We start from the raw sequence: 13970 nt of genomic DNA, 5'->3' as shown, positions 1-13970 counted from the left end.
GCTACCCAAGCTGGCTGGTCGTTCGTTCTATCAATTCAATTGCCAGAGACGTGACCCAGTCGTTATGTCTTTTTTATCTATATCTATGGACGCGACCCAGTCGTTTGTTCTAAATGTTCAATTGACATACTGGCTGGCAATGTTCTTATCCCTTGCTTGCTAGCTAGCCAGCCAACTACAGCAAATATTTCAGGCACATCAAACAGTGCAGCCAGAATAACAGCAAAGTAGCTGTTTTCTAGTGACATTTGGATACATCTATAACAAATGAGCTAATGATGCGCGATTTCGCCTGGAATAGAAAATATGCTCTCTCGTCAGGACACTGTAGTTCAGAGTCAACAACACAGCTAACACAATCACTTCAAACTGAAGCTGGAAAGACTGCAAACTAGATGCATTTTGTTTCGTTTGACCGGTTTTCCTTCGACATGTCTTTGTATATATCCAAATTATGCCAGCTGATTCATGATTGACTGGCTGAGAAAAGCTGTCCGTCTCATCCCGGCACATTCATTACTATGGGACAGCTGGAGATCGAATCTGAATATTGAAACAATGTTGCAAATGTCAGAGAGACAAACGGCAATGTTTATACAAATCTCTGCTCTCAGTATTAGACCCACCCGTTGTATAAATATAAATAGACCCTTACCTATTTGATGGTTCTCTTCTTGCAGTCACCTTGTAGTTGATCTCCAGGCAGTGGCTAGGTGGCAGAAGGCGGGGGGGGGGGCATCTGGGCAGAAGGTCTCCCGGTACATCCATCCGTATGTGTCGTCTCTCCCCTGCCTTCTCCATTGGTTGGTGACTGTTGTTCAAACACCCTGGGCTGGGCTCTGCAGTGGAGTCCATTTTGATGACAGTCGTTCACCAATCAGTCTCGGGAGTACTTGCAGTCCGCAGCTCCATCCATGTTAAGTCCTTTTTTCCCGCCATCCCTGATGATAGACAGGGCCACTGGCAAAGTCAAGGGAACTTCCAGGTAGTTAATTTACCGCAGTATAAAATGAAAAAAAAAAGAGACATGTTTCCTTGAGGAACATTCACTCTGTAAATCTGTCATGTATTTCTTTCATCTGTTTGTTTTTATATCAAGCCTTGTAGTTTTGTCCAAGTGATTTTCTAAAAAAGGTCATACAAAAATATGGTTATGTACAGGAGGAGGAAGGTGTGTTCCTAAGTCTTTCGTTTCGGTTTGAATCTCTTGTTTTCAGTGAGACGGTATTAACTAAAAAAAAAAAAATACATTTTCCAACCCTCCCTTTGTACTATAATATTTCTGTGCTCCCGTCCCAAATGTAATGGAACCTCACAGTTTGAAAGTGCATAGTGAGTGTCAGGGCAGGGTGCGCGTGTTGAGGGGTGCCCCCCAGGGATCAGTACTGGTACCCTTTCATTTCCCCTCATTGCAGGGTTAATACACTCCCACTGCACACCCTGAGCCCCCTTAAAAAAATGTAGAATGACAAAAAGTAAGAAATGCTGCCGACACAGTCCAATCAAATGCAATGGTAGATTTGAGGTCAACATCATGTATGTACAGTTTTACAAAATCTTCAAATTTCCTCTATTCTCATCCACCCCTCAAAAGGTTTGTCCATCTGTCTCTTTTAGGTTGGTGGATAAAAAAAATGTGAAACTCCACAATTTCCCTCCAGGGCATTTTTTCTCCTATTAAAGCGATGATATTGTTGTTTCCTTTATGCATGGTCAAAGTACCAAAAACACCTCCGCTGTGCTCTGCTTTTTGATTAAGCTTTATACTCATTTCAGTCCTTGTTTAGTTAAGATAGGCAGTTCAACAACAAAAAAGTAACTAAATGGAACCAGAAGACACACTAATAATGAACTCCCCCAAAACAAAAAAAAAACAGACTAACTTTGTTGTTTCTCCTGCGCTCCTTGAGGATCAGTCAGTTCCAAAGAGCCATGCCCACTAAAGGGTCAAAGGGCAAGGATCTTGTCCGTCACATTGTGATGTCACTCCTCCTCTCGCCAAAAACAATGTACGCCAATGAATGTCCATATTGCAGAAGCACACTCGCAAAAGCCCACTCCTACACAAAAAAAAAAGCACCCACAGAAATCCGTTTTGTAAACAACCAAAAATCCAGTAAGGAATAGAAAAGTCTATTTTATTTCTCATAGTAATATTGTTTTTGTAAGAACAGGATTGCAGAGGCAGTGGGATCAACTGTAGCCATCCCGAGTTCTTCCTCGGAGTAAAAAAGAAAAGGGGAAAGACCTCTTCAATCTGAGTTGTTTTGTTGTTGAAATTATATCCGGTATCATCACGTTTTGTCTTTTTTTGGGGGAGGGGAATACATTCAATGTTTTCTTAAGAAAGAAATAAAACGCACTTCACATGGCGGTAATGAAACAAAAACAAAGAGAAAAAAAGCAGCCCCAAGTGCTCATCATAATCTTAGTCCAAATCTTTTTTTTTCTTTGTATATATATATATATATATATATATTTTCATATATAAATGTTCATTTATATTCATTCAAAAAAAGAAACGTCACCAGCATCATTATCAATAGCAACAACAATAAGTAACACAAATATGCTAACATGTTGTGCACTGTCCTGTATACAGACAGTTTGATGCCAATTGTTTTGAGCAGAATCTGAAACTCAACACCTTTCACACGCAAGTTAAAGAAAATCGACAAGGCAATGTGATCTCGTCCCAGGAAAGCTAAACCGGACTAACCTTCCAAAGAAGAACCATCATCATCCCCAGGCTATACTAGAAATATTAGGATACATGACTGACATGCACATTGACTGTGCAGAGCGCTTAAGAGAATTTCATTAAGAACCTCATCTTTATTTTGTATGTAAAACAAGGTTTACAGACCCTTCTTTTTGCAATTTCACTTGGTTTTGAAAAATGTACCCTGGCAGGGATTGACTTCTCGAGCCTGGAATTCCGGGGCTCCAAAAACACCCTTTTACAAACAGCAAAGCTCTCATGTTCTTGGATGCCCTGGAACTCCAGAATGAGGCTCAGGAAGTCGATCGCTTCTGGGTAAGTTTCTCAAAACCAAATGAAATTGCAAAAAAAAATAATATGTCATCTGGACCCTTTCTATAATATGCCATTTACATAAAAAATAAAGATTAGGTCCCTAAAAATAGTTAAATTCTCCTTTAACATAACAGTACACTCAAAGTAGTTAATGTCTCAATGGCCACTGAACATTCCCTCCCATTCACCCTTTCAGAGTTCTAAGGCAAAAATGTGCATGCATATACACACACAGAGATGAGTACCTGTAGGGATCACTTCTTTCCTATGATTAGTAAAGAAACAGGCGTACACACACACTAAAGATCCTTACCACTGTCTGTTTGAAACCTCACAGAGGCTCAGAGACCGAAGCTGAGAGAAGACAGCAGGGGAGGGGTATAGCCCATACTCCAAAATCACCCAGATTTTTTTTTTAATTAACAAGTGGTGGTCAACAACATAAAGCCATAATCCTCCTCCACAAATGTATGTATTTCTACGACGTCTATCTGGGGATGACGAGCTGGTGAGAGAACGGATGTGTTGTGGGATTGCCCTCTCTCTCTCTCTCGGTCTCACACACAAGTATACAAAGAAAGTCCCTCTGTACAAGAGGACAGACGTTCAACTCATGAAATAAAAAATGTATCTAATTTGAACCAAATGACATACATCTTGGTAAGCAATGGAAAAAATATATACATTGTGCAGACTAGTGTGTTTCTGATACACAGCGGCCCTCACACACACACACACAAAATATTAATCTCTATACCTAACCTCATTTGTTTTTGTTTTTTTATCTTTCTTTTTTTTTTAACACAAGTGCAAATCTTCAAGTTTTCTTTGTATCCATTTTTTTTGTAATAGCTTTACTTTTTATATAAATGTATTGTCTTAAAAAAACAAAAAAACAACAGTGTTTGTCTTTAAAGAAAGGATTGGTTTTTCTGATAAGGTTTCAAAATAAAGGTCCCCTCTAACTTTGAGTTCCCCCTCCCAGTGAGCCTATCCCACCAACCATACACCTCACCCTTCCAGTTCAGATTTTCACGTGTATACATACGGCATTGCGTGTAGATTCAATACACACACACACACACACACACACACACCCCGATTCTGTATTCATAAAAAAAAATATTCAAACTTAATAATAAAGTGCATTAGTTCAGTTTAAGGTGCTTAGTCTTACAAGTGCCAAGGGATACTCATCACACCCCCTTTCACCTCATCCACCCATCCACCCACTCAAGTGAACGATTTAAGGAGAGGAGCCCTACTCATTTTTTTGGGGGGGGCAGTGAAACAATCCTCTCCTTCCTGTCCCCATACGAGCCCCCCCCCCCCCCCCATCCCCTAGCAGTGCACATTCGTCATCAGGTTTGTCTGATTAGTAGACAGAAGGCCTCAGGTAGTAGCTATTGCCGCTGCTGATCAGATCTGGATCAGTAATCCTCCACCATCTCCATCTCATTTAGGTTGAGACGCTCGCCCGCGTTGTGGTACGAGTAGCCTGGAGAGGAGGGGGAGAACGAAAGAAAGAAATGGGGGGAGAGAAAGAGAAAAGGAGGAGGCACAGGTGGATGCGGGAGGAGAGCAATTTAGAGAAGGCGTCGAGCAACTCAATCAGTTATGACCAAGATCTATGAGCAGCCGAAGAGAACATCCACCAGGCAGGTTTGCAGAGTTCTCCAGAGCTGGGTGGTCACAGATCATACTCCGGTGATACATTGTGAAGTGATACGTTTGTAACAAGTGTGCAATATGTCGTAAGTGTGAATGAGTTGGAGGATTTGTCTTACCTAGGATGCTGGGGTCAGACTGCAGCATCACGGGCTGTTTCTTCTTCTTCATGCCCCCCTGGGCGTCGTACATCCCTCCCTTAGCCATGTGGGCCGCCTGGAACATAGACTGCAGGGCGCTGGGGTTCATGCCCCGCATGGAGTCCTGGAGAAGAGGAAGCCAATGAGGTACAGAGAGGAAAGACACACTGAGAGTCTTTCCTTGATTCCTTACATCCTCTCTCCTTGTCCACCTCTTCTCCAATACGTTTTGAGAAAGAGGTGAGAGGACGTGAGGAATCAAGGACATGTTTTAGATTTGTATCCACTGTGCCCAGTCGTAGCAGAGAGAAAGGTCTTACCTGCAGAGGGAAGTTGTTCATGGTCAGCCCTGCTACTTCCTTTGATAGCTAAGTGGAGACAGGACGGTAGGAGATCAAAATGAATACAATATGCTATGCACTGAGACAGGGCAGGGCACATATAGACGTCATCACTAGAGGTCGACCGATTAAATCGGCATGGCCGATTTCAAGTTTTCATAACAATCGGTATTCAGCCTTTTTGGTCGGCGATTATGGACGGTTACATTGCACGAGGAGGCTGGGTGGCAGGCTGACCACCTGTTACGTGAGTGCAGCATCAAAAGGATCTTGTGGCTGCAAGGAGCCAAGGTAAGTTGCTAGCTAGTATTAAACTTATCTTGTAAAAAAACAATCAATCTTCACATAATCACTAGTTAACCTAGAAATATCATCAACAATGTGTAGTTAACTAGCTTGTCCTGCATTGCATATTATCAAAGCAGTGCCTGTTAATTTATCATCGAATCACAGCCTACTTCAACTTCACCAAACGGGTGATGATTTAACAAAAGCACATTCGTTGCACAAATGTACCTAACCATAAACATCAATGCCTTTCTTAAAATCAATACACAAGTATATTTTTTAAACCTGAATATTTAGTTAAAAGAAAGGCATGTTAGCAGGCAATATTAACTAGGGAAATTGTGTCACTTCTCTTGCGTTCATTGCAAGCAGAGTCAGGGTATATGCAGCAGTTTGGGCCGCCTGGCTCGTTGCGAACTGTGTGAAGACCATTTCTTCATAACAAAGACCGTAATTAATTTGCCAGAATTTGACATAACATTGAAGCTTGTGCAATGTAACAGCAAAATTTAGACTTAGGGATGCCACCCGTTCGATAAAATACGTAACGGTTCCGTATTTCACTGAAAGAATAAACGTTTTGTTTTCAAAATTATAGTTTCCGGGTTTGGCCATATTAAGGACCAAAGGCTCGTATTTCTGTGTGTTATTATAATTAAGTCTATGATTTGATATTTGATTGAGCAGTCTGACTGAGCGGTGGTAGGCAGCAGCAGGCTCGTAAGCATTCATTCAAAGAGCACATTGCTGCGTTTGCCAGCAGCTCTTAGCAATGCTTGAAGCACAGCACTGTTTATGACTTCAAGCCTATCAACTCCCGAGATAAGGCTGGCAATACTAAAGTGCCTATAAGAAACATCAAATAGTCAAAGGTATATGAAATACAAATGGTATAGAGAGAAATATTTGACGCGTCATAATTCCTATAATAACTACAACCTAAAACTTCTTAACTGGGAATATTGAAGACTCATGTTAAAAGGAACCACCAACTTTCATATGTTCTCATGTTCTGAGAAAGGAACTTAAGCGTTAGCTTTTTTACATGGCACATATTGCACTTTTACTTTCTTCTCCATCACTTTGTTTTTGCATTATTTAAACCAAATTGAACATGTTTCATTATTTATTTGAGACTACATTTATTTTATTTATGTACTATATTACGTGAAAATAAGTGTTCATTGATCATTCGGTATTGTTGTAATTGTCATTATTACAAATCTATATATATATAAAAAAAAAATATATATATATATATATATTTTTTTTTTTTTTTTTTTTTTTTTTTTAAATCGCCCGATTAATCGCTATCGGCTTTCTTTGGTCCTCCAATAAATCGGTATCGGCGTTGAAAAATCATAATCAGTCGACCTCTAGTCATCACACACACTAAAATACTTGAACCACGGACACACTTCCATCATCATAACACTCCATCGGAGGCAGACAGACAGACAAAACACACACCTGCTCCTGCTGCCTCTTCTGGTTCTGTTTCTGTTTGGCACGGCGCTCCAGGAACTGCTTGGCGAACTCTTTGGCTTCCATGGTGTCTCCCAGGTAGGAGCAAATAAAGTCCAACACCTCGTAGGGAGACTCTACCTCCTTCAGGTACGCCACGATTGTGGACACTATAGACACACACACACACACACACACACACACACACACACACACACACACACACACACACACACACACACACACACACACACACACACACACACACACACACACACACACACACACACACACACGATTGACACAGATTAGAACAGATATAAGAGTCAGAGAAAGAAAAGTAGGTGACACGGTCAAAACCATGTCACAATATGACATAACTTGTCATAACCTGTCATAATATGGTCACAACTCTCATGACCCATATATTTGTACCTGTTGTGACATATTGCGTTATTTTATGGCTGGTTATGACACCTTCATAGTGTCAAAACCCAAATTCATTTGAATTCGTTTTCCCCCTGCCAAGAAGTTTCCTTTCGTTTGAAAGTTAATTTCTTAAATCCTTTGTTGTTGTAATGAATTATTTAGTCATGTTTTTTGTCTCCGTCATATTTTAAATGACTTGTAGAAAACACACCTTTACGACACTGTCAAGAAGCATTATGACCATCAAAACCATATAACTCAGATAGGCCTATCACGGACAGGCCCTTATATCAGTCAAAGAGTCTTGTCCTGCTCCTGAAAACTCGCTACTGCATTCCTCCCAGTCATCAGCAACAGAGCACTGGGGTGGGTGCATGTCAGACATCAACGTGTGCGCAATTAGAATGATCATTTAATATGGTGAATTTGTATTCATTCTTTATCTATAAACAAACATACTGCTGACACGTAGGCTATGGTGTGATGGAATGTTTTGCCTTGTGTGGTAGGTTTGGTAGGTATTGACACTTAAGTCGGTGTCATAACCAGCCATAAAATAACTACAGGTCTAAATATATGTGCCATGGCAGTGGTATAACAGGTTATGACAGCTGTTTTGACATGGTTATGACTGTCATAACGTGTTATGACACTGGGTGTCAAGTAAAGTGTTCCCAAAAATGTATGATGGACAAAAGGCAAAAGTCATGTAGATTACAGTTCGGGGGATTTAGAGAGTGAGGGAGAGGAGAGGTGAAAGCATAGACAGCAGGGTGGCGAGTTTCCATCCAGCGAACAGGACGACAGTTCGGGTTAGGAGGTGACGGCCTCGGGGGAAAAGGAGTGGAACGGTGGAAGAGGTCAAGTCCAGTTGGGAGGAGGAGTTGTGAAAGCATAGGACGAGCTAAGGAGTTACAGAAGGTGTGTTTTCCCGTCCAGTTGGGAGGAGGAGTTGTGGGCTTTGGCGTTAGGAGGTGAAGGGAGTGACGGAGGGAGGTAACTCTCTCTTAACGTCCAGTGTAGGTGGTGTTGAGGGTTAAGAGGTGGTGGTGGTGGGGGGAGTAACAGAAGGAGGTCACCGTTCTTACCGTCCAGTGGGGAGGAGGTGTTGTTGGCTTGGGTGTTGAGGGCATGCAGCATCTGTTCACACCAGGTGGTGAACCCGTCCTGAGGCGTCTTGATGCCCTGCAGCAGCTTCAGCAGCTTGTCCTCCTCCTCCGTACGCTGCTTCCTACGACTTAACATATACTGCTCACTACAGGGAGGGAGAGGGTGGGGGGGGGTATGGGTTAAATACATACCGACAGTCACATAAACCATTTACTGCTCACAGGGACAGAGAGAGGGGGTATTTAAATACACACCGCACTCAAGGAGAGACGTTAAAGCGCACACAAACTCAGTGAGCGTTTGAATATAGACCGAGTTGGAGAAAGTTCGGGGGGGGGGGCGACAAGGGAGCAAATAGGACAGACAGGGAGAGAGAAAGAGGGAGAGACGGAGAGTGAGATCAAGGCTTTCGGGTGCATGTATAGCGAGAGCTCTACTGAGAGGTGTTGTTCACATCTACCTGAGTGAGGGGCTGCTGCGGCTGTTCTTCAGACCCTGCATGCTGCCACCTCTGGACTGGTTCTTCACCGCCTCCTCCCACAGACCCATGGCCCCGCCGCCCCCAGCCTTACCCTCCATCCCCCCTCCGCCTCCCCACAGGCCCCCTGGGACGGCACCTCCGTCCCCCCACTGACCCATGGACATGCCTTGATGCTGAGGAGAGAGAGAGAGAGAGAGAGAGAGAGAGAGCGGAGATGGAACAACAATATTAGACCAGAGTGGACAGGGAACCAACAGAAAGCATCCAATGTCATACTAATGCATTGCACCGTGCCGACAAGCATTTCCACAGCCTCTCATTGTGAGTGCTGTATGTGGGAGTGTCAGCACTCGGTCTCATTCTTCCCATTCTTTGGATGACATGTTTGTGCTTGCACAGTCTATCGCTTCCTATTCGAGTAGTCCTTCTCAAGCCGAGTGAATCCCAGAAATTCTGAAGAACACTGTACACGTGTGTATATGCTATTATACAAATTCGCGGTCTTATCTGTGTGTGTGTGTTTTAGTGACTACTCACGCGTTCTCTCTGTTGCTGCTGGGCTCTCTGCTGCTGTTTGAGAAGCCTCTCGGCTTCCTGCATGTCCAGCAGACTGAGGCCCTTGGCCCCTGGCTTGTTGAGGCCCCCAGTGCCCCAGCCAGACCCCACCCCGGAGCCTGAGCCCTGCTGAGGTGCCTGCTGGAGGAGCTTCATGATCAGATCCTGCTGCTGGCGACACTGGAGGGGAGAAACACACACACACAGCGTGAGGGTACTTTATGTACAAGATGGAAATCCAAAGATACATAGACATGCATTACACCCCCCCCCCCCATACAGTTATCGGACTAGCCAACAGTGCAAATAACTGAACACACACTATCAAGAAAAACAATTAAAATACCAAAACATGTCAAAGTACTCAATACCCTCTGAAACAGTACAGGTAAAAATCTTCCTATTTCATCAGCTCTATCATTGTACTCACCTGTTTGCGTCTGAAGATCTCCTCCTCCTCCCTCCTCTTCTGCTCCTCCTGCTGCCTCCTTTTCTCCTCTCTCCTCTTGCGCTGCTCCTCCTCTTCGCGCTTCGTCCTGAGTTCAGCCTCCCTCCTCTCCTGCTGGAGCTGCCATTGGGGTCAGAGGTCAGGAGTCAATGTGGAAGACCACTAGGTCAATACAGACTGAGCTATTTCAACACATTTTTGCTTGTTAGGTTTTTCCATGGGAAAAATACCCCTAATCTAAAAATGTTTTAGAAAAGGGCCAGAATATACATTGCAATCGGAAAGTATTCAGACCCCTTGACTTTTCCACATTTTGATACGTTACAGCCTTATTCTAAGATGGATTAAATTGTCCCCCCCATCAATCCACACACACGATACCACATAATGACAAAGTAAAAACAGGTTTTATTTATTACAAATAAACTAAAATATCACATTTACATAAGTATTCAGACAATTTACTCAGTACTTCGTTGAAGCACCTTTGGCAGTGATTACGGCCGTGAGTCTTCTTGGGTACGACGCTGCAACCTTGGCACGCCTGTATTTGGGGAAATTCTCCCATTTTCTCTGCAGATCTTCTCAAGCTCTGTCAGGTCAGATGAGGAGTTTTGCTGCACAGCTATTTTCAGACCTCTCCAGAGATGTTAGATCGGGTTCAAGTCCAGGCTCTGGCTGGGCCACTCAAGGACATTCAGAGACTTGTCCCGAAGCCACTCCTGCGTTGTCTTGGCTGTGTGCTTAGAGTTGTTGTCATGTTGGAAGGTGAACCTTCATCCCAGTTGGAGGTCCTGAGCGCTCTGGAGCAGGTTTTCATCAAGGATCTTTCTGTACTTTGCTCCGTTCATCCTTCCCTTAATCCTGACTAGTCTCCCAGTCCCTGCCGCTGAAAAACATCCCCACAGCATGCTGCCACCACCATGCTTCATCGTAAGGATGGTGCCAGGTTTCCTCCAGACATGACACAGGCTAAAGAGTTCAATCTTGGTTTCATCAGACCAGAGAATCTTGTTTCTCATGGTCTGAGAGTCCTTTAGGTGTCTATTGGCAAACTCCAAGTGGGCTGCCATGTGCTTTTAACTGAGGAGTGGCTTCCGTCTGGCCACTCTACCATAAAGGCCTGATGGGTGGAGTGCTGTAGAGATGGTTGTCCTTCTGGAAGGTTCTCCCATCTCCACAGAGGATCTCTGTCAGAGTGACCATCGGGTTCTTGGTCACCTCCCTGACCAAGGCCCTTCTTCCCCGATTGCTCAGTTTGGCCGGTGGGCCAGCTCTAGGAAGAGTCTTGGTGGTTCCAAACTTCTTCCATTTAAGGATGGAGGCCAGTGTTCTTGGGGACCTTCAATGCTGCAGTCACTTTTTGGTACCCTACCGCAGATCTGTGCCTTGACACAATCCTGTATCGGAGCTCTCCGGACAATTCCTTTGACCTCAGTTTGGTTTTTGCTCTGACATGCACTGTCAACTGTGGGACCTTATATAGACAAATGTATGCCTTTCCAAATCATGTCCAATCAACTGAATTTACCACAGGTGGACTCCAATGAAGTTGTAGAAACATCTCAAGGATGATCAACAGGACATACCTAAGCTCAATTTTGAGTCTCATAGCAAAGGGTTTGAAAACGTAAGGTATTTCTGTTATTTATTTGTAACTAAATTTGTTAATTTTAAAAAACCTGTTTTCACTTTGTCATGATGGGGTATTGTGTGTAAATTGTTGAGGAATTTGTTTTATTTAATCCATTTTAGAATTAAAGGCTGTAACATAACAAAATGTGGAAAAAGGGATGGGGTCTTAAAACTTTCAGAATCCAGTGAAGACATGCCAGCTGAATTCAGAGACTGAAAGACTCTTGGTTCCAAGATATCCTCAGTTTGACATACAGTACCAGTCAAAAGTTTGGACACACCTACTCATTCAAGGGTTTTTCTTTATTTTTACTATTTTCTACATTGTAGAAACCAAAGTGTTAAACAACTCAAAATATATTTTATATTCGAGATTCTTCAAAGTAGCCACCCTTTGCGTTGATGACAGGTAAAGGTGACATAAAGCTGGATGAGAGAATGCCAAGAGTGTGCAAAAGCTGTCAAGGCAAAGAGTGGCTACTTTGAAGAATGTCAAATATAAAACGTATTTTGATTTGTTGAACACTTTTTTTGGTTACATGATTCCATGTGTGTTATTTGATAGTTTTGATGTCGTCACTATTATTCTACAATGCAGAAAATAGTCAAACGAAAGAAAAACACTTGAATGAGTAGGTGTGACCACACTTTTGACTAGTACTGTATGTGACCCATTTCAGGAAGCTAGGCGTATGTCGCATGTCACTACTTCACAGGAGAGGCGAACGTCTTTATTTTTTTAAATAAAAATGTGTTTTTTGGGCCAGAAATGTCATCTGGAACATGTGAACTTTCATGTGTCCTCATAACAAACATGAATTCCATCTGTAAATACAATTGTTTAATTACAAGCTTAGTTGGTTTAGCCGCAGAAAGACAGGAAGCCATTCCCGCTAGCCATGATTGGCTGAGATAATGGATGGGCTGGACATTCGGGGAGATGAGTTTCTATTGGTCTTCCATGTAGCTTGCTTCTGTCTATAACGTGAGCTGCTCAGTATATGTTGATAGTCCTTTCTACTGCAGCGTTTTTGAAAGATATTACGTTAGCCATCAAGAACTATAAAAGTTATGCTACTTTTCTCAACAACATTGATGCCCCTGAACTTAGCAGGCACTATATACAGATCAGTGGGAAAAAGTGATGGGCTACTTTCTGCACACGCCACGGTCAGTGTGAACCGAAGTGACTTGACACAATGCTGGCCAAACAAACCTGAGTTAAATTGTTCCAGTCTACCGTGAAGCATTCATCCATGTACACGGGTAAGAGTCTAGCTGCAAGTTAAAAGCGTACTGTTAGCAAGCTAGCGAACGTTAGCTTGCTGGCTCGCTAGCGAACGTTAGCTTGCTGGCTCGCTAGCGAACGTTAGCTTGCTGGCTCGCTAGCGAACGTTAGCTTGCTGGCTCGCTAGCGAACGTTAGCTTGCTGGCTCGCTAGCGAACGTTAGCTTGCTGGCTCGCTAGCGAACGTTAGCTTGCTGGCTCGCTAGCTAACGCTACGTGTATGATCTGTGTAGTAATATTATTTAAACCAGAAATCCATTTGTTTTGGTAGTTATAGCCTTATAGCCTAATGTTAGCTTGTTAACATTGAACCTAGTTGGCTAGCTTTAGTTACCTTCAGATTCATACTACAGCGATGACAATGTTTGTATTGGTAGTAGTATGAGTTGGGATTATGCCGAGTCATTGTTAAACTAGCTACGTGTCGAAACAAAAATACTCCACTTCGACAGATGCTTACATTACTCATCAAGTTAGCCAGGTGTGATTACAGCCATCTATTGTATTTTATGAACATGACAAGTGACCCATCCACTTAGCTAGATGTTGTTTGGCGGTGGTTATAGCATTTCTTTCACATGACCCATCAATTTAGACAAGAGTGTCGGATGGCGTCATGTAATAACTATTAAATATTTATACAAATATTTTTTATCTGGACACTGTTTTTGATATTGCTACTATGTAAGTAACCATTTCACTGTACCGTTTACACCTTCTGTATCCTGTACATGTGACAAATAAACGTAGATTTGATATTGCGTGTGTTTACCAGAAACGGTAATGTGAACAACATGACTTGCACCAAAGTCAGATTAGGATATAGGCCAACGATTAGATAGTACATTTTTACCTCGTTTTTTTCTTATTGTAGGCTACTCCTATTACCACTTTTAGTCTCGATATCTTTGGCTGTTAACTACACTACTCACTCTGTTTAGCACAAGGCGTCACATGGGAATCCTTAACGAGATGGGTGGGGCTTTAGAGGGTGTGAACGATGCTGAATGGGTGTAGACAAAGAAGAGCTCTTCAGTAGGTGTACCAAAAGGGCCATTCTCTCAAAAGTGGGATTACAAGTTTATCA

At 42.8% G+C, this 13970-nt stretch overlaps 1 protein-coding gene across 7 annotated transcripts in view; it reads right to left on the bottom strand.

The window, feature by feature from the left end:
* The window catches only part of LOC129865463 (GRB10-interacting GYF protein 1-like), a 42693-nt gene that overhangs the window by 5474 nt on the left and 23249 nt on the right, over positions 1–13970 (bottom strand). For all 7 annotated transcript variants that reach the window (XM_055938285.1, XM_055938282.1, XM_055938287.1 and 4 more), the window contains 8 exons: positions 9944–10081; positions 9496–9693; positions 8938–9131; positions 8456–8622; positions 6945–7108; positions 5166–5213; positions 4825–4969; positions 656–4535 (listed from right to left, as the gene is read on the bottom strand). In XM_055938285.1, coding sequence (XP_055794260.1) covers positions 4468–4535; positions 4825–4969; positions 5166–5213; positions 6945–7108; positions 8456–8622; positions 8938–9131; positions 9496–9693; positions 9944–10081 — 1122 coding nt within the window. In that variant the 3' untranslated portion in view covers positions 656–4467. The remainder of the gene's footprint in view (positions 1–655; positions 4536–4824; positions 4970–5165; positions 5214–6944; positions 7109–8455; positions 8623–8937; positions 9132–9495; positions 9694–9943; positions 10082–13970) is intronic.

The sequence above is a fragment of the Salvelinus fontinalis genome, chromosome 11 (assembly GCF_029448725.1).
Source record: "Salvelinus fontinalis isolate EN_2023a chromosome 11, ASM2944872v1, whole genome shotgun sequence".
Taxonomy (NCBI): domain Eukaryota; kingdom Metazoa; phylum Chordata; class Actinopteri; order Salmoniformes; family Salmonidae; genus Salvelinus; species Salvelinus fontinalis.
The sequence above is the reverse complement of the archived record's forward strand: the minus strand, read 5'-3'. Positions and strand labels throughout refer to the sequence as shown.